Source organism: Leptonychotes weddellii, chromosome 8, assembly GCF_054177405.1.
Source record: "Leptonychotes weddellii isolate Sample4059 chromosome 8, ASM5417740v2, whole genome shotgun sequence".
Lineage (NCBI taxonomy): Eukaryota > Metazoa > Chordata > Mammalia > Carnivora > Phocidae > Leptonychotes > Leptonychotes weddellii.
Window position 1 is genome coordinate 11,543,039 of NC_138376.1, and position 25,886 is coordinate 11,568,924.

General features: G+C 44.8%; 1 protein-coding gene and 1 long non-coding RNA gene across 6 annotated transcripts in view; both read left to right on the forward strand.

Moving 5' to 3' along the window:
- The first annotated feature begins 2,517 nt into the window (after window positions 1-2,517).
- Window positions 2,518-4,264, forward strand: LOC115940651 (uncharacterized). Its single transcript, XR_004075384.2, has 3 exons — window positions 2,518-3,104; window positions 3,203-3,279; window positions 4,211-4,264. It is a non-coding gene; the product is annotated as an uncharacterized LOC115940651 (long non-coding RNA).
- Window positions 4,265-16,964: 12,700 nt separating this feature from the next.
- Window positions 16,965-25,886, forward strand: part of TBC1D7 (TBC1 domain family member 7) — a 22,920-nt gene continuing 13,998 nt past the window's right edge. The window contains exons 1-4 of one of the 5 annotated variants that reach the window (XM_031027241.2): window positions 16,965-17,058; window positions 18,528-18,647; window positions 20,068-20,148; window positions 23,903-24,090. In XM_031027241.2, coding sequence (XP_030883101.1) covers window positions 18,536-18,647; window positions 20,068-20,148; window positions 23,903-24,090 — 381 coding nt within the window. In that variant the 5' untranslated portion in view covers window positions 16,965-17,058; window positions 18,528-18,535. The other 4 variants (XM_031027240.2, XM_006732496.3, XM_081827673.1 and 1 more) reach the window with 4 other exon arrangements.

Here is a 25,886-nt window from a genome sequence, read left to right on the forward strand (position 1 = left end):
AGACACAGCGAGAGAGGGAACACAAGCAGGGGGAGTGGGAGAGGGAGAAGCAGGCTTCCCGCCGAGCAGGGAGCCCGATGCGGGGCTCGATCCCAGGACCCTGGGATCCTGACCTGAAGGCAGACACTTAATGACTGAGCCACCCAGGCGCCCCTCCTTGTGCTTTCTTTAACCGGTCGTGTTGGTGTCCTTGACCCAGCTAAAGGGCTTGCACAAGTGACAGTCTCAGGTAAGTTAAATCCCCTGAAATTCCACACCAGGGGGTGTACCTATATGGTTTAACGCACCTCCATGGATCCACGGACTCTGGAGCAGGTCAGAGCATAGGGACCAAAAGCTGGTCCAGAGTCAGCATCGTGAGACCTTCAACCCCAGCCTGACAGATTGCCCCGGAGCCTCAGTTCGTCTACGCCACATAGAGAAGTCAAGGACAAGTATTGCCTTGGCCACAGACTGACTCAGGGCACCGACTCAAACACTTGCCAAAGGGGCCTTAGTGACCTGGCAGTGACTGTGGTACCCGAATTCTTGTCTCTCCCTGCTAAGGAATCACTTAAGATCTCAGGTTTATTTATTATTATTTTTTAAAGATTTCATTTATTTATTTGACAGAGAGAGTGCGAGCGCACAAGGAGGAGGAGTTGCAGAGGCAGAGGGAGAAGCAGACTTCCCACTGAGCAAGGAGCCCAATGCGGGACTCGATCCCAGGACCCCGGGCTGGAGGTAGACACTTAACCAACTGAGCCACCCAGGCGCCCGAAAATCTCAGGCTTAAAAGTCTCACTATCTCCCATATTTGAGTAGATTGGCTCCGCGGGTTTGTCCAAATCCCATCGGTAAGGTCCCGCACAAGGAGGTGATTCTGTTGGCGATTAGAATTTCCCCAACGTTTTGTCACTCCCTAGAGTGTTAAGTTATGCCCTGCCACTGCATACATCAACCTTTCATGGAAGGGATGTTTGGTTTGCTGAGGCATGGCCCTGAACTTACAAATTCACTGGAGATTCTTTTTGGTTTTCTCCTTCTTACATGGTAATTAATAGCCACTTCCCTGGAATGGCTCATCACGTGATGTGGGAAATAAAGGCAAAAGAAAAATTAAATGTTCTTACTACTTACAGCCCATTGACAAGTCCTTGAAACAGGCAGAGTGACCTTCCTCTAGGGACTCAGCTGCCTCGATGTTAATACTTTGCTTAAGGGCAAAAGGCAATCTTAGCCCGACCCCCAGGATCCTGTAAGTCTACTATAACATATAAAGGTTCCTTTGGAAACTTCCTTTCTCTCTACCCCCTCCCCCAAGATATATGTTGGCAATCATCCCCCAAGCAGATGACCCACCAATATGCATCAGAAGGATCTCATGACTAAGGTTTTATCAGACCGTATTAAATGACCGTTTCCCAACAACAGCTAGCCCCCTCAAGGTCCTGGAAACCTTGCTTCCAAAATTCCATAGAGATATACACTCTCCTGAATCCCCTCCCACCTTGAAAGTATATAATGGGCCACTCCTCATGACCCCAGTGCACCAATTTCTGCCCACGGGTCCTGTCCTGGTGCTTTCATAAAACCACCTTTTTGCACCAAAGATGTCTCAAAAATGCCTTCTTGGCCGTAGGCTTCGAACACTAACGTCTTTCCTGCATCATCACGTGGCCCACTGCCCCTGCATTTCCGCGGCTCGAAGTCTGTGCATCCGGGAATTCTACTCCACTGCCCCCTCTACTGGAGGGAGGATGACCGACTCACACACCATTCCTTCCACTGTGGACCAGCCTAGCTCAGGCACAGTTCGGCTTGAAGACACAGACGCCCGGGAGCGGCAGAGACTGGTGGCTACATTCGGAGGACAATGGAGTTGCCACAGCCTTTGTGTTTTCATTTCCCTGCTGCTTTTCCTCTGAGCGCAGCATGTTCTCAGACCTCATTCTGTGACTGAAGTCGTGGCAATTACCCTATAAGGTGAAGGCAAGGAGTCAGGACAAGCCCCACGGAGGTCAGAAGGGCCCAGATCTCCTGGCATGCTGCTTTCCTTGCCCTGGGCTGCTGGCTTGCCATAAGGCCTGCTAATAGACCATTTTGTAGCCTTTTTAGAGCTGTTTGCGGAAAATCAAGAGACTTTACTTGCAGCTAAGAAAAGAAAATATGATCAACTTTCAATTCCGGTTTTTATATTCTGGGTTGCTAGCTGGCAACCTTTTCCGGCTCCGGGACACCTGAGAAGTAGCACAACTACAACAGCGGTTATGTGCTCTGTAATCCTTTTTACCCAGATTCTGAATCAGAACTAGCCTCTTGCCCAGCTGTGCACCCCAAGCCCTCTCCAGGGGGTACGACGGACAGACGGCTCAGGCGCAGGACAGGCAAGCGTAGTTTGGAAAAGTTGCCTCCCTAGGTCTGCGGTTGTCAGAGCGGCGTCCTTCGCTCCGCAGAAATACGAATCCTCAGCCCCACCCCAGACCCGCGCTTCAGAAACCCGGGGGCTGCGCCCAGGGAGCCCTCCAGGTGAGTGTGAGTGCGGGCCTGGCTCCAGGCAAGTCTCTGACTTCCATCTGTCCCCCCACGAAGAGTCAGGGTTCCAGAACAGCGCCTCTCAGCCTCACCTGGGAGCTTGCACAAACTAGGGAGGCCCTAGCTCCAACCCCTAGGGGCTCTGATTGGACTCATCCGCCAGGGGGCGCAACCACAGCTCTTCACGTGGTTCTAACGGACTGCCGGGTTCAAGAACCACTCGTGCTGTTCTCTTTGCAGACTTCGCAGCCCCACGAGGAACCACCTGTTTCTTCCCCACCGCCTCTTCCCAGCACAGAAGGAAATAAACTGGTCCAGCTGGTATTACTGCTTGTAATGCACCAGCCAGGGAGACGACAGGAGATAAGACAGAACCCTGCCAAAGGCGGGAGCTTGGACTCTAACTCTCCACCCCTAGTGCTGGCTTAGGGGCTTCGGCAAAATGAATTCCTCTGATGTTCTACGCTTCAGCTGCCTCACCCCCAAACAGAAATTGCGTTAATAATTCCTTCCTTTCTTCAGGTCAGATAAGCCAGCTGAAGTCTTTCCTAGCAGAAAAGTACATTTCAGATTCTAAGGGCTTTTAAAAGGTCAGAACTGGTCTTCGGCTTAGAATTGCTAATATTGATTTGACTCTCTCTAGGATGGGCAAGAATATTGTGAGCTGGTCAATTTTGTGTTTTTCCAGGGTTGACAAATATGAGTGGAGCCAAAAAGAAGTTGGTACTCAGGCAAAGAGATGCCCCAAAGGAAGCCGCTACAGTGGTTTGTATTCTTATTCTGCCCTAAGAGATTCCACTGGGCACTCACCAGTCTGTCTGGAGAACAGGCTGCTTTCACGTTCAACCCGGTTCCCCCATATTCACGGGCATCTATCTGAGTCCTTTTGCTTTTAGCCAGCTACCCGCCTTTCTTCCTAACTCCTCCTTTTAGCTTTTTTTGTTTTTTTTTTTCCTGGCTCTGCAAAAAATGTACAACAATCAGCCTGGGATTAATCTCCGAGGAGCTCGTCTGTGTGGAAAAACAAGTAGAATGGGTCAGGATGGAGAAAGGGAATAGAGGGAATAGGTCAGGTGTTTCCTTAGCCAGACACTTAATTAAAATATGTATATTTATTATTTATTTATTTATTTATTTAGTATGGTCACTCTCTTCTTCCCAGAAAACAAAATAGTTTGGTATTCCACCCCCCCCACCACACTGTGCCTTCTAAACACTTAAGAAGATTAGAAGACTGTGGGAAGACAGTAAATTGTTTCCAAGTGACATTGTATCAATAATACTGTGTAAATAGTCCAGTAAACCTGCAATGTCTAGGAATTCCTTCAAAAAGAAAAACTGAAAATGGAAGGAACTGGGAACTTCCCAGCTGGGGCCTGGGTCACCACAGGCACAGCATAGATCTGGATACTGGGTTGCACACACTGGTGTCCCACCTTCAGTTCAGATGCCCACTGCTCACCCCGTTTCTGTAATAGAGAACATCCCTCTCCCAGAGGGGATGCACAGGAAAGGGACCTCCCACAGCCAGTGAGCTGCAAAGCTGCCGAAACCCCAGTCCTTTCTCAGCTTGAATTGGAGAGATTCAGGGCAGCTGCCTACAAATGAGAGCTGTGCTTTTTATTTGGTGTTGGGATCTAGACAGGTGCCTTTTATTCTCTTTCTCGTTTTCTCCCCTTGCTGCTGCTGGGACTAGCCCTCCGGAGGCCAGGTCTTCAGTCCCATCATGCCACCTAGAAATTCTCAGGGACACAGGTAAGCATTTAGGTGTGCAGACCGCACACACTAATTCTTGGACTGCCTACTGCCTTTATGACTGAAGGGATTTTTGTGTGCTGTTCAAGTGTTCGGTTGGGTCTTTGAATCAATCTTGCTTCTAATTGGGAGGATGACTAACTTCTATTATTAAACCCTGATGAGACAGAGTAGCCTCCAAGACAACTTCGACCTTTTGGTTTTATAATATGTGCGTCATAAGACAGCTTTTCAAGGTTACTTAGGCAACAAGCTCGTTGTACAATTCCACTATGCATAGAACTTGCCTTCCAGTGAAATAAACTGGTCCAGCTGGTATGATTGGAGGGTCCTGGGACTGCTTGAGGCCCAAATTCCTCTCTTCCGTCCTATTGTTTATACCTGAAACTTTCCCCTACTGGTGGTTAGTGATGTACCCGTGCGAAAGTACAAATACCCCTCAAGAAAGCAGCTTATTGATTTGCCTGAACCATACTTGATTGACCAGATCCTTTTCAATATGGCACCCGTTTAAAAAGGAGTGGGTTGGGGCGCCTGGGTGGCTCAGTCGTTAAGCATCTGCCTTCGGCTCAGGTCATGATCCCAGGGTCCTGGGATCCAGCTCCGCATCGGACTCCCTGCCCCGTGGGAAGCCTGCTTCTCCCTCTCCCACTCCCCCTGCTTGTGTTCCCTCTCTCACTGTGTCTCTCTGTCAAATAAATAAATAAAATCTTAAAAAAAAAAAAAATCAGATCCCTCTGGCTTCCCATTGGACTTGCTTGATAAACCAATAGAACATTACTTTGAGCCCCGATCTGCAATGCAATTTATTTTATAAAAAAGATAATGGTAAGGTGTACTAGCGTGTCAATTTCTGGAAATGCCCTAAATCCTAAGTTAGCTTTCCTTTATGGCTACCTATCACCCACCTGTTTAAAATTAGACTTTAATTCTTCAGATTGTGTTGAAATCCTACTCCAATCCCAGGCAGAAAAGTTCTCACGTACTCCCTTCCCCTTCCCTGCATCACACCTGCTGTCTTAGATCCTACATACAGAAGTGAGCTTCCAAACACCTAGGCTGCATGACAGCTGGACTTCATTCTTGTTCCGGCTGGGGCCAGTTGTATAGGCCGGTCCCCAGTATGAGCCCCGGCAAAGAAAAAGAGCTTAATAAATAAATGTCTGTGGGAAGAGGGAGAAAAGGTAAACTTACATTGAGTAAGCTGCCTCTGGGCTCGGGAAATGATTTTAGGGTCCTCCTGGGAACCACACATCAGGAGAATCCAATCTGGGAGAGTGTGAGGACATAGAGGAGGGGTGTGTTGAGAGAGTCCTTTGAGAGACCAGAGTTGAGTTGCCTCTGATTTGAAATTTAGGGAAACTGGGTGAAGTGTAAGAGCTGAGAGATTAGATGGCATTTCAGGCATTTTGGAGGTGGGGTGATGGCAAAATGGCTTGGATCAGGGTGAAATACTGAAGAGAGGAAAGGCTTCACGGAGACGGAGAGAGGACTAGGTTCAGGATCACCTAACAGGATGCCGTGGCTAAAAGCATTCAGGATTGGGGGAAGGGGGTAGACCTTGCTAAGCCTATTTTTCTTAGCTGACAAAGAGCTCCATCCAGTCCCCTCTCTGCAGCTGTACTTTCTTACAGATGTGAAGGTGGCACCTTTATGTATGTTCACATCTCTGTTCTAATTGATTTTTTTTTTAAGATTTATTTTAGAGAGAGAAGGGGGGAAAGAACAGAAGGAGAATGAGAGAGAGAGAATCTCAAGCAGACTCCCTGTTGAGCGAGAAGACTGATGTGGACCTTGATCTCAGGACCCCGAGACCATGACCTGAGTCGAGATCAAGAGTCTGTGGCTTAACTAACTGAGCCACCTAGGCACCCCCTAACTGGTTTTATGGCAATTCAAAGCAGTGGTCTTTACAGAAGTCTGTATTCATTTGAATATAAGTTTGGTTGCATAGAACAGAGTCTAAAACAACAGAGGCTTCAGCAAGATAAGCGTATTTTTCTCTCTCTCGTAACAGCTAAAGCTGGAGTGGTGGGTGTTCTCTGCTAAGTTGTCAGGGCTCTGGCTTCTTTATCTGGTTGCTCTGTCTTTCCTAGGAAATTGATTTTGTCTGGATGGTTCTAGATGGGTCACCCCTGTGTCTGCATTCCAGCCAGCAGGAAAAAGGAAATAGGGAACATATCCCTTCTCTTTAAGGACATGACCCAGAGTTTCACACTTACTGTCCCTGTCACCTCCTTTGGCCCAGGACTTAGTCTCATGGCCACACCTACCTGCAGGCAAGGCTGAGAAATTCAGTCTTGTTTCTGATGGCCCTGTGACATTCCTACAGGAGGTTTCTCCACGCTGACCCACCTAGAACTAACTTCCAAGTTCTCATCTGCTGCTACACTTGACTTGACTTTTGATTTAGGTCACTTTCTAAAGACCCAACTTCAACTCTCCTTATCTGGAAATGGACATATCCTCCTTTCCTTAATCCAAATAAGACAATTTAAAAAAGGAAAGTGAGGGGAAAGGAACATTAAAAACACTGACTAATATTATATATGCTCACAATTTATTTATGTGCATCAGCTACTCTTCCAAATACTCTATTTAGTTTAACTCATTTGATCCTCACGACACCTTTATAGGTATAAGTACAATAATTATCAAGATCGCTCTTTATAGGTAAAACAGAAATTAAGTTGCTTGTCCAGGGTGATTGCACAGGTTGTCCAGAATGAGGTGTGTCTGCCATATACATGTAGGGAAGACGTTAAAACATCAAATTTATTGGAGCCAAACACAGGGTTCATACAATCCCTTGCTTGAATTTTTTTTTTTTTTAATTCATTTGAGACACAGAGATAGAGAGAGAGAGAGCATGAGCAGGGGGAGAAGCAGAGGGAGAGGGAGAAGCAGGCTTCCCACTGAGCCGGGAGACTGAATGGGGGCTCGATCCCAGGACCCTGGGATCATGACCTGAGCCAAAGGCAGACGCTTAACCATCTGAGCCACCCAGGCGCCCCCCCTTGCTTGAATTTATGCAATGGCTCTTAACAGGTATCCCTGTTTCTACCCATATGCGCCTCTGAAGTCTATTCTCAACATAGTAGCAAATGTGTGTGTTTTTTTTAAGATTTCATTTATTTGAGCGAACGAGCGAGAGAGAGACACACACACACGTGAGTACGAGTGGGGGAGGGGCAGAGGGAGAAGCAGACTCCCCACTGAGCGGGGAGCCCAAATCCGAATCCAGGGCTCGATTCTGGGACTCTGGGATCATGATCTGAGCCAAAGGCAGACGCTTAACCGACTGAGCCACCCAGGCACTCCTGGTTGTTGTTGTTGTTTTTAATAAAATATGAGTCAGATCAGGTCACTCCTCTGCTGACAGCTCCCCACTTCACTCAAAGACCCAAGTTCTCTGTCACCAGTATGATCCAACCACCTCCCCATTAACCTCTCTGACTACTGCTGCCGCCTCCCTGCCCCTCAGTCCCAGGGTGAATACATTCTCCTCTGACCCTTCTACACCACCTCGTGTATGCATTAAAGCATCCCATATCTGTGTGATTTTCTGGATTCATTTGTGTCTCTTTCAGGAGACGGTATGCTCCTTGAGGGTAGGGACATGTGTTCCTAGTGCTTGGCGCATAGTGGTAATTCCATGTGTTTGCTAAAGAAGAATGAACGCTTGCAACACCCCCAGACCCCACCTAACTCTTCTTTCAAATCCCGCTCTCTGGATGGGTCTGATAAACTCAACATACCCAGATACAAATGATCAATATGGTTGCATGTATTGATCCTTCCAGGGCTCCTGGCTTTCTAATAATAGGCAGAATCTTAAGTCAAAGAATGGTATTTAAATGCAGAGCAGGGATCACCTGCCGGGCCCCATGGGAGGAGCGAGCGACTCTTGATTTGGAGGTTGTGAGTTCAAGCCCTATGATGGGTGTAGACATTAATTAAGAAAAAAATCTGAAAAAAATTTAGAGTAGCAGCAGGGGAGGGAAGATTTGCCGGCGGGGGGGGGGTGCTGGAAACACTTCCTGGCAAATCATATAACAACACTGGTGGATGTCTGCTCTGTTTGTGAGCTGCTAAGCTGGTACTCCTGAATCAAGACATTGCTAAGCGTCTCCCCTTTTATTGCCTCAGAGAAGGAAAACACTTGCCACTGAACCAAGAACAGTTCATTTTTTTCCTCCTTTACCCTCACAAACTCCACTCCTATTTTTAAATTTTACTTATGCCTTGGCAAGTTCTCTTTTTGTTTTTCTCTGAGAAATGGCACTTCTAAAACTTTTTCTTCTGCATTCCTGAATCGCAACTTTTTGATGCCAAAGCTGGAGGGAGGCTCATCTTTCAACTGAAAATCAGGGTTGTTTTTTTGTTTTGTTTTGTGTGTGTTTTTTTAAGGTAAGTGACTAGAAATGAATCAAGGTGGAAGCCTGGTTGGTTACATGGCTCTCAGAATCCTTTGCTGTATCAAATGTATGTGCTTCGGCACTACCTAGGAACAGGGTTTTAAAAAATTATTTCATACTCCATCTGTTTCTTCATAATGTGCTTTTCCTGTTCTCATTGCAGTGATTTGGCCAAGAAGGGAAGAGGACCCTGTTCTTGAAGCTTTATCAAGATTTTTCCTTCTGCTTTCTCTCCGTATTCCTTTTCCTCCTCCCCTTCAACTTTCTCCCCCTTCATTCTTTTTTTTAAATTTATTTCAGAGAGAGACGGGAGAGAGAGAAAATGAGAGCGTCCACAAGCATGAGCAGGGGGAGGGGCTGAAGGAGAGGGAGCAGCAGGCTCCCCGCTGAGCAGGGAGCCCGATGTGGGGCTCGATCCCAGGACCCTGTGATCATGACGTGAGCCAAAGGCAGACGCCCAACCGACTGAGTCACCCAGGTGCCCCCCCTTCACTCTATTTTAATCATGACCATCAGTGGGACTATTGGGGGTTTAGAGGAGTGGCGCCTCCATGTTTTAATACCTGTGCTGGCTGCTCATTTCCCCTGTAAAAGGTACCTATCTAAGACTCTCTAGACTTTTCTGTCTGTGCTATAAACTCTACTGAAGTGCTGTCAAGCAATCTTGTGGTGGAGAACCAGCTTTTTTTAATTTTTATTTTTTGGGGTGGGGAAGGGCAGAGGGAGAGGGAGAGAGAGAATCTCAAGCAGGTTGCACGTCCAGCACAGAGCCCAATGTAGGGCTTGCTCCATCTCACAACCCTGAGATCATGACCTGAGCCGAAATCAAGAGTCAGATGCTTAACTGATGACTGAGCCCCCCAGGTGCCCTAGAAGCAGCTTTCTAAAAATAAAAATTCCAATCTGTTGTGGACCTAACTTTTTCTCAAAAATAATAAATATGAATTCCTAGAAAAATGAAATAAAAGACATACAAAATACGAGCCCCCAATTTTTATTATTAGATTCAACAGGCGTTAAAATTACTGCCAAGTTGCTACAAGAGTGTCTAAATGCTTGCTCTGAATTTCTGTACTTACCTTGTTGCAGACCCATTAACAAATAGTTGAGGGACCAGCACTAGTCAGGAGACCACATTTTAAGTGGCTTTGCTGCCACAAACTGAAGTATCTTGTTTCTGCCTTATAGTGTCTTGGTTTAAAAGAAAAGATGAGAAAACCTACAAGGTCTCCATCAACCCTAAATGTAGACAAACTAACAAAAACTCTCTATGCACCAAAAAGCATACACAGACACACCCCCCCCCCCCAATAGCAATACCACTTCCTGGAGAGTTAATACAATGTAATGTTTAAGTATGTGCACTCTGGAACCAGATATCAATCATTTACGGGTTGTATCCACTTGAACTCATTTCCTATAAAATGTAGATGGTAATAATAATACCAACTTCTTCAGGTTGTTAAGATAATTAAATGGTATCCTATACACATAGCTCTTCAAATAGTAGGCACTCAATAAATTTAGTTGTTATTCTTTTCACTTGAGGGAATAAAGAGGTCCCTATTGCCTTGCTCAGCATTTCCATCTGTAAGAAGATGGATCTGTGGTTTACCTGGCAAACTGGGGCCAGCCTTCTCTTCCCCAGCAGCTAGAAACACCTTCTATTGGTGAAGGCAGAATCCCAAGTCCTCTGAGCGCCTTGTGAGGAATATCCCAACCACCTACACTTGCTGCCCTCTGCTGTTGTTGTTGAGAATTATACCAAGCGGAGTTTCTACGGCTGGAAACCGGGGCAACATCTAACCCCACATGGAGGGAATTATCAATAGGTACTTTGTTCAGGATTTGATTGACTACCCAAGAATTCATTTTAAAGTGCCTGTAACATCCTAGCTTTGCACTGTTTCATGGGTGTACCATCGATAACTGCACCTGGACATTGTCATCAAATGCTGATCTTGGTTATCTCCCACTTAGCTAGCTCGTGATTGAACAGGGCCAGTTCTCAAACCTGCTCCTTGCTGACTTCCTCATGTTGGTTTTTCATGCCACCATTTCCCAGATGTCCCGATTTGAGTCCCAGGTTAGCTATGACTTCTCATATCCTCTCAGCTGTCCAAACCCATCTCTCCTTCCCTCTGCAATGGCTTTTAGCGCCTCCAGAGAGGCCCTCTTGCCTCCAGGTGCCTCCCCTTCACAGGTCTTTGAGATCCACTGTTCTAAGGCTTCCCTCTGATCTGAGTCCCTGCTTCCCTGAGGGTTCTTGGTCCAAGTGCCTTTGGCCTTCCACATCTGACCTTCTTTCCAGCCTTATCTCTCGTGACACCCACACAGCGGCCACAGGCTGACTCCCATTCTCCAAATACACCTCATCATTTCCTTTGTGGTTCGGTGGGTGCCATATCTCCTGTCAAAAATACCCCTTTTTGGGCGCCTGGGTGGCTCAGATGGTTAAGCATCTGCCTTCGGCTCAGGTCATGATCTCAGGGTCCTGGGATCGAGTCCCGCATTGGGCTCCCTGCTCCTTGGGAGCCTGCTTCTCTCTCTGCCTCTCTCTCTCTCTCATGAATAAATAAATAAAATCTTTAAAAAAAAAAATACCCCTTTTTTCTACCAAGTCTTTACTCCTCATCTCAAATGCTGTTCCTTCCACAGTGTCTTCTCTTTCCATTCCAGGAAGCACTGCTGCAACTTCTATGGAATTTCTTACTTACCACTCAGGTTTCCCTTATGAAATGTGTTGTTACTTGGGTAAATTTCTTCTTATCATTTTTTTTTCCTGACCAAATGTTTTGTTGAAATGTGTGGCATTAATAAAGAAAATGATAACATTAAAAATAATTATTGGACCTCTGCTTTTTAAATTTCTAAAAAATTTTTTAGTGTGGAGATATCACACCCAGTGTGGAGCCCAGTGTGGGGCTTGAACTCACGACCCTGAGATCAGACCTGAGCTGAGATCATGAGTCGGATGCTTAAGCGACTGAGCCACCCAGGAGCCCCTGGATGTCTGCTTTTAATCAAGATGCAGCATAACAAGGACAGATGCATCTCTCACTTGAAACAACAACAAAAAACTGGAAAAAATATATGAAACAGTAGTTTTCAAGATCTTGGGTATCAGGCAACAAGGGACAGTGATTCCACAAAAGGGGGTAAACAAATGAGGTATGACCTATGATATTACCCCAGCTTACTGCCTCGAGAGAGTTCCCAAGCTGTGGCGCAGTGAGGGGGAGCCCAGGTAGAGCCTGGTGGACTCTTTGATTTGGGGATACAGGGCTGAGAGACTGGGGAAAGCAAGGTGGCTCGAGTTGACAGGACAGAGTATTGGAAAAGAAAGCACCGAAGACAGCAAGCTCCAGAGATCTACCTAGGATCCCCTTCAAGTTTCCAGGAGAGTGCTGATCGTTGCAGGTGTGAAAGGAGACAACCTGAGGCCCGGGAAAGAATCATCCAAAAAAATTAGAAGGACAGTATACACTGGGTTGGGGAGAATTAGTGCCTTTTCCCACCAGCCAGACTGGGAAGCCGCATAATTCATGGAGCATCAGGTAGAGACTCAGAAGTGAGAAGTGGTGATGAGCACTGGGTGTAAAATGCAACTAATGAATCCTTGAACACTACATCAAAAACTAATGATGTACTACATGTTGGCTAATTGAACACAGTAATAAAAAATTTAGGGCGCCTGGGTGGCTCAGTTCATTAGGCGACTGCCTTTGGCTCAGGTCATGATCCTGGAGTCCCTGGATTGAGTTCTGCATCGGGCTCCCTGCTCAGCAGGGAGTCTGCTTCTCCCTCTGACCCTCCCCCCTCTCATGTGCTCTCTCTCATCCTCTCTCTCTCAAATAAATAAATAAAACCTTTAAAAAAATTAAAAAAAAAGAAGTGGGAAATAATTAGCCCCAGGATAAACACGCCTCTGGGTCCACCTAGCAAATCCTGAAAGCAAAACCCAAAAGCATCAAACTGTTTCCAAATAACAGAACTGCATTCTAGAACAAAGCACAAGAATATTTAGGGGATACAATTATATTCTCCCAGAAAGGTGAAAGTCTGGCATCCAGTGAAAAGTTACCAGGCATGCAGAGAAAGAAGAAAACATTACCCATTATGAGAAGAAGAAATCAATCAACTGAAACTGACCCAGAACTCACAGATTCTTTCTCTTACATGAGCCCTGCTTAATCTCCACTGCTTTGGAAATTTCTTCACTTATTTTATATATTTTTTTCTAGTTTCACTGAAAATGAAGTTTTCATTTTAACCTTGCTGACTGACGTTCCATGCCATCTTGACACTGGAAGGGTCAAAGATTTATGGAAAATACCAGACAGAGCCAAGGCCAAATAATTATCAGTGGTTAATGGATTTATTATTTATTGAATGACTCCTTAAGCATTAGGTAACCTATGGGTCTAACCATAGGGACAGTACTGAAGTCTGTAATCACATCTACATAACACATATGTTCCCAGTTTTGACAGGTTAACTAATGTCTCCTCTAAGAGGACACATCCATATATCGTTATGCATCATGAAAAAGGGTCATGAAAACAGCAGTAGTGTCAAATTATACAGGTATAAAATAGGGTTTATTAGAGAAAAAACTTACTAGTAGAAAGTAGTCAAGTCCATGGGATCCCTCAAATCTAATTATCCCAGAGCTCAGGCCAGGCATAGAGGGTCTCTACACACTGTGGCCAACTTTCCAATCAAGAGGGCCTCTCTGTCCTTAATTTTTTACATATCTTTTACAGTGATGGGTCAGAGTGGGATGAAGTATAGAACTGCTATGATTGGTCAGAAAAGGGGAGCCTCCAGAATCCCACATCTGGTATCTGCTTATTTGACTGAGCCAGCTCAGTTCTGCTGAGCCACTTCTCTGCCAAATGACCAATATGAAGGAGAAAAATGAACCTCCAGAAACATCCAGATTTGTTTCTCTTCAGATGTTTTAGAGATATGATCTGATACATCAATTACCCGAATTTATATAGTCACCAATCATGCTGTAATGGATTTTTAGGATGTTAATTTTGATTGCTATTCAAAATGAAGACAGTTGCCTTAGAACTGTAACCTCACTGGGTCTCCATTTCTTTATTACTTGAAAAAGGAGGGGAAGGGGTTGAGGTTGATGTATTTGGTAGCTACTCTCGCGCCGAAAGTGAACTTAAAATTTGAAAGCTATGATGGCATTCCTATACATATTCTTCTGTCTTCATACCCTGAAGTCTAGCTCTCTGCACCACATTTAATGGGACTGGCTGACTTTGAATCCCTTTCAACCTTGAGATTCGATTGACTCGCTGTGCAATTATTTCCGTAATTTAGTAAGAACAGTTAACCACCAGAGGGCAGTCAGGTTACAAGGCAGTAAGGAGTGATGCTGGCCATAAATGGGCAGCAAGGTACACATTCAAAATGAAGTGCATCTGTGACTTAAAATTCGTATTTCAGGGGTTCCTGGGTGGCTCAGTTGGTTAAGTGTCTGCTTTTGGCTCAGGTCATGATCCCAGAGTCCTGGGATCAAGCCCCCACTTCGGTCGGGCTCTCTGCTCAGCGGGAAGTCTGCTTCTCCCTCTCCTCCCCGCTCGTGCTCTCTCTCTCACTATCTCTGTGTCTCTCTCTCAAATAAATAAATAAAATCTTTAAAAAAAATAAAATTCACATTTCAATTAAATTCTATGAAAATTTTATTGCCGGCTAACCCCTTCCTCTTAGAGGTTTTAATGGAGGCCTCATTATACCGGCATGATTAATTAAATCATTGGCCACTGAGGACTGATTACACCTCCAGCCTCTCTCACCTTCCTGGAGGTCAGGGGGCAGGACCAAATTTCCAACCCTTTAATGACCTGGTTGGTTCTCCAGGCAACCAGCCCCCATCCTCAGGTGTAGTCCAACAGTCACCTCATTAACATAACACAAGATATCTTTATCACTCTCAACACCTAGGACATTTCAAGGGTTTTAGGAGCTGTGAGCCAGAAACAGGGATGAAGACCAAATATGTATTTCTTATGAATCACAACATCACACTTGCCTCCTTCACTCTATGTTCTGGCAGGCGTCTGATGACTAATAATGCCTTCTGACACCTCACAGCCCAAACATACAATGTTAAGAAGGAAAGAATGGCTGTCCATTCACAGCGTGTGGAATCTCTTTTCATTCACTCAGCAAGTCTGAATTGAGCACTTACTATGTCAAGTACTATCCCGTCAACTGGGGATGCAACAAAGCAAAGTTTCCTGACCTTGCGGAATTGACATTCTGGTGGGAGGATAGACTCAATAACAACGAAAAGATGTGGATTATATAGCGTGTGAGGTGATCAGTGCTGCGGAAGAAAGGAAAAGTAGAGTGTGGGAGGAGATTGGGACTCGGGCAATGAGTCTGCAATTTTCTTCGGTAGGATGGTTAGGGGAGGAAACATATGACCAAAATTAAGGTGAGGGAACTGGTCATGTGGCTATCTGGGGAAATAGCATATCAGGCAGAGAGAATAAACATGAGAAGGTCCTAAGACAAGAGGGTCCCTGACAGTAGATGAGGTTGAGGTAAGAAGGCAGCACATAACAAAGAGATTTTGGTTTTTACTCTGAGGAAGCCTTAAGCTATTGGCAGCTGACTCACAAATATCCTCACTGCACCATAGCACTGTGCCAAGCAGTTTACACTTTCTCATTTAAGCCTTCCAATACCTGTAATATTGTCACCGTGATTAGCTCTATTTCAAAGATTTTTTAAAAAGGAAATTGTAAACATTAGTGACTGGACCAAGTTTTAAATGAAGTAAATGAAGCAAATGGAATTCTTGAAAGCTATAACTTGAAGAATCCCTCCCAATGTGAAGAAACATTGCCTAAACAAGGCTTAGTACCCCAGTTCTGAGGAACGAAAGATGGTGATGATAGGGGGGTTGGGAGGTCCATAAGTGTTTGAGTTCAACCACCACTAGCTTCTCTTAAAGTTCTATCTAGCTGTTACACCCCAAACTTCCTGACACTGTAACTGAACTGACTTCTGTACCACTGATTCCAAAGTTTCCCTCTAGAGCTTGGCCTTTGTGTGGTCTGTTCTGTACACATTTGGGTTTTTAAGGAGGCAGCATCCATCGCTGAAATGACTTTTCTCTAGGGGGTTCCTCTCAAGCTGTGCTGGTTTAAAAACCCACCCAGACAGTGCTGCTCAGAGGGGATGTCCCCAGGACCCCCAGTGCTGGTCTGTGACAAGGTAAGCAGAGAATTTGAAAATGTTTGTAAACTTTACTAGCCATTTTACAGAGTAGTTTTATGTCTGCTAAATCTAAGAGATTGGGGCTTGTATTTAGTATATCTTGTTTTTAAACTTCATTTTTCATAATTTACTTTTATAGTGTTTAATCTGAATATACAGTGGTCCAACCATATATACAAATAGAACTCTGACCCACAACCTGCAGTAACCTCGATAGAAAACCGATGCCTTATCTATAATAAATCAGCCTAGGAAGCCTGCCTATTTTAAGTCAGACTTGCAGGAAGCCAGATTGCTAGCTTTAGAAACAACCCAGGAAGTTAAACAATAAACGACTGTAACAATTGGCCCCGAATGGCCAGGACTTGATTAATAACTGACAGCTTTCCTAATTTTTGTCCCAACTCAGGATCAACCAGAGAAAGCCACACATGGCTAACTGACGATGGCTAGGATTACACAGGATGGCCCACTTCTAATTAGTCTCCCTACAGCTTTCCCACGCCAATAGCCTTCAACGAGGGCACGCCTGAAGCATTGCCTTTTTCCTCTATCAACCGTTCCCACTCCTCTGCCTGCCTTTGATTTTTCTGCCAAAACTCGACGGATGGTGGCTCTCCTGCATAGCAAGTTCTGAATAAATTGCCTTTGCATTTTTCATGTGGTTGGTCTTCACTTGTTTCCACATACTGGAAGAATAAAAGGGGAATAAAGAATCTAAACAGGAGTCTTCTACTGCAGACAGGTTGGGGAGCATCCCCCCAGGCTCCAAGGTCTCCCGCAGGCGGGGACCTTACAGCCCCGGAGGAGTGAGCATCTCAAACACTAGCCGCCCAGCACAGAGGGAACAAGGGGGTAGCGAGATTCTCCGGACCAGGTGTGGGCGGGGGGAGACAGAGGACGGATGCCGGGGGCTGGCGCCGCGGTAGGAAGCAGCCTGAGCCTCGCACCCCAGACCCTTTCTGCTCTTTCAAGCGTCCGGGTGTCTGAGCGGGAACGGAGCTTCTGCGCATGCTCTGTACGCACGCGCACTCTCGGCACCGCCCTTCGGGCCGGTGCTGACGTCACGTCCGGCGACGGCGGCGGCTGCGGCTACGGGTCGCTGGCTTCCCCGGTGCAGGTGTGTGGCCTCCTCCCTCCCCCGAGGGGCGCGTCCGTGTCCTCGGCGGCCTAACGTCGCCCGCCGGCCGGTCAGCGCGCTGGGCCTGGTTTCCGCTGCCTCCCCCGGACCACTTAGTCTCAACCCGGGTGTGGTTTCCACTACTAGAGGTGAAGCATAATAGGGAGAACGGGACCTGGGGTCTCGGACCGGGGTGTGTTTGCATTTCCTGAAGTGGACGCTCAGGGGCCGGAGTGTCATTTTACCGTATTTCCTCCAGGACTTGTATGCTGCTGTAGTGCAATCCGAGAATGGCGTTTTTAGGCCACGGGCACCGCATCACCCTGCAGCTGTTTGGATGCTGTTTTTAAATGAATCCTCGAACTCATTTAGCGTTTTAGTGCTTTGGAATTTTTTTTTTTTTAATTGGTCCCCAAAGCTCAGAACCCTTTAGAATTTCTCATTTTAAACGATTCCTCCTCTTTCCTGTGACTGAAGGGGCTCAGAGCGTATCTTTTCAATAAGACCGTGGCTGTCTGAAACTTCTCAGGATTTCTAAAACCTCAGGTTTCTAAAACATATGTTTATGTATATATGTATTTTTTTCTTTTGCATCGACGTTTTAAGCATTTGGGTCAGGCAGTGTCAGTCCTTCCTGAAAAATGTGTTACATCTATTTTATTCTTAAAATGCCAGCCCAATTTGACCTTTTCCTGATGACTTGCTGTCAGTCTTATGAACGTTTATTGTGAAAGAACCCGAGACCACTGAACTTTTTGAATTCTGATGCCAGATTTTGAGTCGTTATTCTGTCCCCAGCTTTGTGGCATCACTTGTCAACAGGCTAGGCTCCTGCCCCTCTTCTGGTTTACGATTTAGTGCTGTTAATCTGTGGTGGGCTCTGAATTTTGGTAATTGCAGACTTGTGGCTTTTTACTTTACAGCTTCGTTTTTCATTTTACAAAATGTCCATTCAAAAATATGGCTAAGCAAAAGAAAGATTTAAATCACCCGGAATCCTACTACCTAAAGATAACTCATTGCCAATATTTTATAATATAGTCTAATTTTTTAAATGCATAGTATTTATAGAATGAAAGGAATCCTAGTGGATACGGTTTGGTAACCCCTTTTGCATGACGTCTTGTCTATCTTCATATTTCACTAATTTTTTTCTTTGAACGTGTGCAATGACTAGGAACTCCCCTAAGTAGGAACCCTAGTGCCTGCACCTTGCAAAATCTGTTTTAGCAGCTCAGAGGACTTTAGTTTTATGTCTTGGTTTTAGGCTAAGGAACATAAGTGAGGTGGTGTTAGTTGTTTAAAAGGAGATACTTAATGTTGAGTCCTACGCAAGGGCAGCCAGCTTATTTTAGAATATCGAATTCTTGGGGGAAGTTGCAGAAAATCATTGGAAAAATTCCCAATTCTTCATTCTTTGTTTTTAAGCACACTCTTTCCCCCTTCCTGCTCTTTCTCTCTCCTCCAAGAATGAAACATGACTGAGGACTCTCAGAGAAACTTCCGTTCAGTATATTATGAGAAAGTGGGGTTTCGTGGAGTTGAAGAAAAGAGATCATTGGAAATTCTCCTAAAAGATGACCGGCTGGGTGAGTTTTACAAGCTAAATTAAAGTTATTGAGTTTTAATCATCCCAGCTGTCCTGAAAGAAATGCTATCTTAAAAGACATTCAGAAGTATTTGTTACCTGCTGTATTTTTTTAGTGATAGGATGACAGGTGAACAGTGTATTTTGGGAGAAGTTATGGATTTTTCAAGTTAATATTTTGCCAAGGCCAAGTCAGATGTCTTTGAAAGGTCTCAAGAAGTCAGTGATGTTTTTTCTCATGTTTCCCATATATTTCCTTTTCTCAGTTTTCAGAGGTGTTACTAGCTTTTGGGTAAATTCACAGTAACTCTTGGCCATGATTTTTCTTCTGTAGAAATACTGAGACTACATTATGCCTTGATATTTTAGTTTCTTTGTAGTAATAAGGTCTGTTCTTTTGATTAGAATAAAATAAACTGAACCATAGGGAAGAATAGTTCTTTATATGTGTAGAATGCTTTTAAAATTTCAAAACCATTTCCCACCTGATCTTTGATCCTCACTAGACAGTCTGTGTTTTTTAAGTATGTCTGGAATTATTCTTTTTTTTTTTTTAAAGATTTTATTTATTTATTTGAGAGAGAGAATGAGATAGAGCATGAGAGTGGGGGAGGGTCAGAGGGAGAAGCAGACTCCCCGCTGAGCAGGGAGCCCGATGCGGGACTCGATCCAGGGACTCCAGGATCATGACCTGAGCCGAAGGCAGTCGCTTAACCAACTGAGCCACCCAGGCGCCCTGTCTGGAATTACTCTTATTTGACAAGTAGGGGGATCTGAGGTCCAGGACAGTTGAGTGTGGTTTATTGGAAAATGTAGAGATTTGAGGGCTGACCATGCCACTCACTAGCTGTACTAACTTAATCAAGTCACTTAATTACTTGGAGCTTCAGTTTGTGCATTTTTTTTTTAAAAAGAGAAATCTTTATTTATTTGAGAGAGAGAGCATGAGTGAGGAGGAGGGGGAGAGGGAGAGGGAGAAGCAGACTGCCCGCTGAGCAGGGAGCCCGATGCAGGGCTTGATCCCACAACGCTGAGATCCCAACCTAAGCTAAAATAAAGAATCGGACGCTTAACCTGAGCCACCCACGCACCCCAATTGCTGCACCCAACAAGCTTGCAGTATGGATTAAATGAAATAAATCCTATAGACAGTACCTACTGCTATGTTGTAGGGAATGTGGTAGTATATGCAAAATGCATCACCTGTGCCATGAGGCGCTGATTGTTTTTAAACAGCTAGTTGATGGAACACCTGGGCTAGAAATCAGACCAGCATTGCCTTTCCTAGATTTACTGACGGGAGTAGAATTCTTCTGAAGAAATGTTACTCTACTTTAATTTTTTAAAAATGAAATGTGCTTTCACGTGATCAGCGTAAAAAGCTTCTAACTGTTTTTTTTTTTTTTTCTTCCTTCCTCTAGATATTGAGAAACTTTGTACTTTTAGTCAGAGGTTCCCTCTCCCGTCCATGTACCGTGCGCTGGTGTGGAAGGTGCTTCTAGGTATGAGACCCAACGGTTGGAAGGTTTATCTTCAGAAGTGTTGAACGAGGGGATATTCGTCATCTTATCAGTCAGAAAAAGGATTTTTTTAGGCCCTTTACTGTATATCGGGTCTACTCAGGAGACTGAATTACTGCTCACCGTGAAAGCGTTTGTTTAAGAAGGTGACTTCAGTAGCAGTACATTACATATGACTCTAAGAGTGTCAGTTTAGTCATGACAGAAGAGAAAGTAATGTGTGTTCCTGAAACTGGGCGTGGGAAGAGCATCGTATTGGAGAAAGAAGTGGTCTGGGCTTTACCATCACCTGGGTAACCCTGAGGAAGACCCTGCTAGGCCTCAGTTTTTGCACCTGTAAAATGAGGCTGTTGAGCTAAACTAACTCTGAGGTCGTAGCTCTCAATTTGTTACCTCTGTGATTCCCAGCTGCAGAGTTCTAACTTCCTGATGAATGCTCTCTCAGAAAGAAATGGAAGAGTTTTGGGGCGCCTGGGTGGCTCAGTCGGTTGAGCAGCTGCCTTCGGCTCGGGTCGTGATCCCGGAGTCCTGGGATCGAGCCCCGCATCGGGCTCCCTGCTCAGTGGAGAGCCTGCTTCTCCCTCTCCCTCTGCCTGCCTCTCTGCCTACTTGTGCTTTCTCTCTCTCTCTGTCAAATAAATAAAATCTTAAAAAAAAAAAAAAGGAAGAGTTTTTACTTCCTAAAAGCACAAATTGGTACATTTCAGTGATGAGTGGCTGAAGGAGAAGGAGAAAGGAACCTGCTCAGTTTCTGTGGAAGAAAAAGTGTATTAGGTTCCACAAGTGACTGGCAGCATTCCATCTGAGCTGAGATTTTTTTTTCTATGACTCCTGTGCCTGCTGATGCATATAACATCCATCCATTACCATTCTCCTTTTCTTTCTTTCTTTAAAAAAAAATGAGAGTAAGCCCAGAATTCTCCAGTGAGGTAGGTATTAATATCCCGGTGTTACAGATGGGGACAAAAACCGCAGGCTAAATCACTTACCTAAGGCCTGGAGTCTGTAAGTGGCTGAGCTAGGATTTGAGCTTAGGTTGGTAGAGCCCATTTTCTTTCCAAAATGTACTGTGTTTTCAGGACTTGAGAAATCTGCAGTCCTAAGTCTGATTATGTAATGTGGAGGCAGAGGGGGAATACAACCCATCCTAGAAAGCACTGTATGATGCCTTTTTTTGTTGTACATCCTGGCAGTCTTTGTGCACTTGGGTTTCTGGTGGGCCACCATCCAGGTAACGTCTAGAGAGCAAGTATCAACTATTGTAGTTTTTCCCTGAGCATTTTTTTCTTCAATCTTGGTGTTTCCGGTAGCCATCAAAAAAAAAAAAAAAAAAAAAAGCCTTCCAGGGATGTCTTTTAGGCAGTAATGCTGATACTATCTATTTCTGCTGGGAAATACTGTGTGTCTTATAAGTTAATAATACCAGTGGATTCGTGGTACTCTGTGACACTTCGTGAGTGCCAAGACTCATTCATCACCTCTGTTTTTCCCACTTGTCTTTATCAGGTAAGTCTTTCTTGTTATTTTGTGGTAAAGATGCTGGAGATTTGGAACTGCCACGCTGTATAGGAGACAAGCTAACGCTTCCAAGCACAGGTGTTGATTCTCAGGGACCTCGTCAGGCCTGCTTCCTGATAGATTTAGGTAAATATCGGAAAGAAGCTTTTTAGAACTAGCTCTTAGTTTGAGGCTTAACATGGGAAGCACTGTGCTGCCCCTGGTAGTATGAAGAAGGTTGAATTACAGCTGTTTAGTCTTTATTAGCCCAGATTTGGAGGACATTTTAGTGTATTCCCTTGACTTTTCCAGAAGCCTGGCACAGAACCCCAAAGCTAAGGTAGGTAAAGCTTTATGTCGGGACAAAGAACATTTAGCTGAGTTAGGTTCTAATGTTAACATGGCATCGTGTTAGCTAAAGTCTTTCGAGCTCATCCAACTTTTGTTTCCCAGAATATTCTTTAGAATACTGGATCTGTGTTTTTTTATACCAAAGAGTGATCCTTAGTCAAATGTATAGCTAACACTTACACTAGCTTAGTATGTGCTGTATACTTCCTAGGCACTTTGTGTATATTCATTCTTTAATCATTACAATAACTATGAGATAGGTATTATTAGTCTCATTTTTCAGATGGAGAAGCTAAGGCGTAGGAAAACTAAGTCGCTGACTGTCATCCAGCCAGTTAATTTTAGAGCTAGAGTTCAAACCCAGGAACTTTGACTCCAGAATCCATGTTCCTATATGGTCTTGTTAAATTTAATGAGGCTGGAATAAATAAGGTTTTTAAGATTTTATTTATTCATTTGAGAGAGAGAGAGAGCGTGCAGGGGGAGAGGGGGAGGGAGAGTGAGTATTCCAACTAGACTCTGCGCTGAACATAGAGCCTGATGTGGGGCTCAATCCCAGGACCCTGAGATCATGACCTGAGCAGAAATCAAGAGTCGGACGTTCAACCGACTGAGCCACCCAGGCACCCCTATGTTTTTTTTTTTTAATAGCAGAATTTAGAGCCTTGAAAATTCATTATCACCGTTTTGTAAATCTATTTGACCCTTGGTACATGTGTTCTCATGTGGACTTTTGGGGCTAGTTGTACAAAGAACGTTTGGTGAGATGCTTATCCATCCCATTTCCCACCTCTGATAGCTGAGGAAACAAGTTTCCAGAGAGAGAGATTTGTGAGAGTCCTGGTGTTATCAGACCTGGGACTAGACTGAAAGCCTGTCCAGTGCTCTTTCCACTAGGCTTTTTCCATGCCATTTGTAAAAGAAAAAAAAAGGTTTTTGCCCCAAAGCCTCACAGGTAGACATGTCTAAAGGGGTTAATGAGCATAAAATGGCATCAAAATGTAATGTAAGGTGGCCTCATCAGCGAAAATTAGAGATTTCTGTGGTCCTGAAGCTAGGCCACTTTGTGAGCAAGTTTGCCTGTTGGGGAAGAGAAGGATTTGATGAGTTGTTGGTGGCTCTGAGATGAGAGGCCTATATTGTTAGCTCGGGCAGCCTTCACTAAATACCATGGACCGGGCAGCTTAAACAACGGTTTATATCCTCACAGTTCTGGAGGCTGAGAAGTCCGGGATCAAGGTGTTGGCTGGTTTGGTTGTTGGTGCTGTAGGCCTCCCTTCTTGGCGTGTAGATGCTCACCTTCCCACTCTGTCGCCACGTGGTAGAGAGAGACGGCAAACTCTGGGATGGCTTCCTTTTCTTAGAAGGGCACCAGCTTTGTTGGATTACAACCTCATTTAACCTTAATCACTCCTTATTAGTCCTATCTCCACTTATAGGTACATTGGGGTTGGGGCTTTAGGATATGAATTTTGGGGGGAAACAATTCAGTCCATAGCAGGGACCAAGTGCAAAACCTGGAGATATGTCTGTAGGAGCTGGGGGGAGCCCTAGGCCGACAGTCATAAATTGAATGAAATCATTATGATAATTGATGTGGTTATTATGTTGTTTAGGTGGCACACTTATTCAGGGGCTTTATGATGCCCTTATCATATTTCTCTTAAATATCATTGATGCAGTTGGCCTTCAAATACTGATAGTACTTAAAATTTAAGACTGTTTTATAGAGAGAATTTGTAAAACAGAATCTGTGTGGTAACTAAATACGTGTGTGATTCCGGTCTAATCGTGCCGCAGCTTCTCACTTGGTTCTCTGTAATAGAGGGATCTGGATCTGTGTCTCCATATTTTGCCCGTTCTTTTTTTCCTCTTGGTCTCTGTATAGGGATCCTGCCTCCGCACCACGAATCCCATGCCCAGGTGATGATGTATCGCAAGGAGCAGTACTGTGATGTCCTTCATGCCCTGGAAGTTGTTCGCTTTGTCAGCGATGCCACACCTCAGGTTGAAATCTATCTCCGCATGTATCAGCTGGAGTCTGGGAAGTTGCCTCGAAGTCCCTCCTTTCCACTGGTTAGTGGTACTTTAGTTTGATGCTTGATGCTTAGTTCAACTCTAGACTGTCCTGTCTTGCTGGCCTTTGCATCATATTTTGCCTTAGAAACTTTTTTTTTTTTTTTTTTTTTAAGATTTTATTTGAGAGAGCTCGCACACACAAGCAGGGGGAGCAGGAGGTAGAGGGAGAAGCAGGCTATCCGCTGAGCAGGGAGCCCCATGCGGGACTCGATCCCAGGACCCTGGGACCATGACCTGAGCCAAAGGCAGATGCTTAACTGACTGAGCCACCCAGGCGCCCCACTTTAGAAACATTCAGTGGCTCTCCTCTGTGTCTTTATGACAAGTTCCATCATTGAGCATTTCCTTACTTTCTGGCACATAAAGATACTCCAAGCCCATCTTGTACTTTTTCTACCCCAGTCCTAAAATCAGCCATTTCTGTTTTGAACAGTGTGTGGTATTTAGAAACTAAGAAGGGAGCACTAGATGTGTTTGTTGTTTCCAGTGTGATGTTGCTTCTAGGGCCTGTCAGTCGGCAGAGCTAGGAAATACATATACATTCTATAAATACATAAAATCCTATACACACATACACACACCTATGTATGTTTGTATGTCTCTTTATCTCTGAATGTGAAAAAGGCTCAGTTCATGCTGACGCCTCTGATCTCAGCCCAGCACCACCAGTTCTTCTTGCCTTCACCCTTCTGTGTTTGCAGCTTCCTGTCTGACAGTGGCAAGTATGAAAAGCCTCCCCTTAGTACAGTTACTTCTTTGCTCATTCCTCTGGTTGGAAGCGGTAGTGCCCGCTACCTCTTGGCCCTCGCCTGCAGGCCCAGTGGGCTGCCTCCTTCACTTTGACCCTCCTCGGCCTCAGCCCCACAGGCCCCAACCTGTTTTTAAACTTCCGTCTTTGACAAACCTTTAACTCCAGTTACTTGGACTGCTTGTTGTTCATAAAGGGGAAAGAGGGAAAGTTCAGGTAAAGGAATGATTATAGTTCTTGGCTTTGGCTATTTTAATGCAATTGGAAGTTCATTTTAGGCATTTTAACTTTTTGTGTGTGTGGCTAAAACAGTGATTGCTCAAAATCAGGATTTGCCTGCAAGCTGTGCTAGTCTATAAAACTTTTTTTTTTAAAAAAGACTTTGAGAGAGAGAGAGAGAATGAGCTGAGGGGGCGGGCAGAAGGAGAAGCAGACTCCCCACTCAGCAGGGAGCCCGATGTGGGGCTCGATCCCAGGACCCCGCATCATGACCTGAGCCGAAGGCAGATGCTTAACCGACTGAGCTACCCATGCACCCCGAAACTTATTTTTTATTGCAGTTTGCAACCTACCCACATAGCACTTTGAGTTTTGACTTGTTCTTTCTTTTGAAGTGAATGATGTGGCTCCCATGGACAGACCTGAGGTTGTCCACTTGTATTAAGTTTATCAAGAGAGAATGGCCCTGAAAATAATTGGAAGTCTTAACAAACCTTTTTTTTTTTTTAAGATTTTATTTATTTATCTGACAGAGAGAGCGAGAGTAGGAACACAAGCAGGGGGAGTGGGAGAGGGAGTAGCAGGCTTCCCGCTGAGCAGGGAGCCCGATATGGGGCTTGATCCTAGGATCCTGGTATCATGACCTGAGCCGAAGGCAGACACTTAATGACTGAGCCACCCAGGCGCCCCATCTTAACAAACTTCTGTAAATTTTGCTTATCTCTGGCAGAGCAAAGTTGGTAGTACTCTGCAAGTTCTTAAATTATGTATTTTTTTTTTTTAAAGATTTTATTTATTTATTTGAGAGAGAGAGAATGAGAGACAG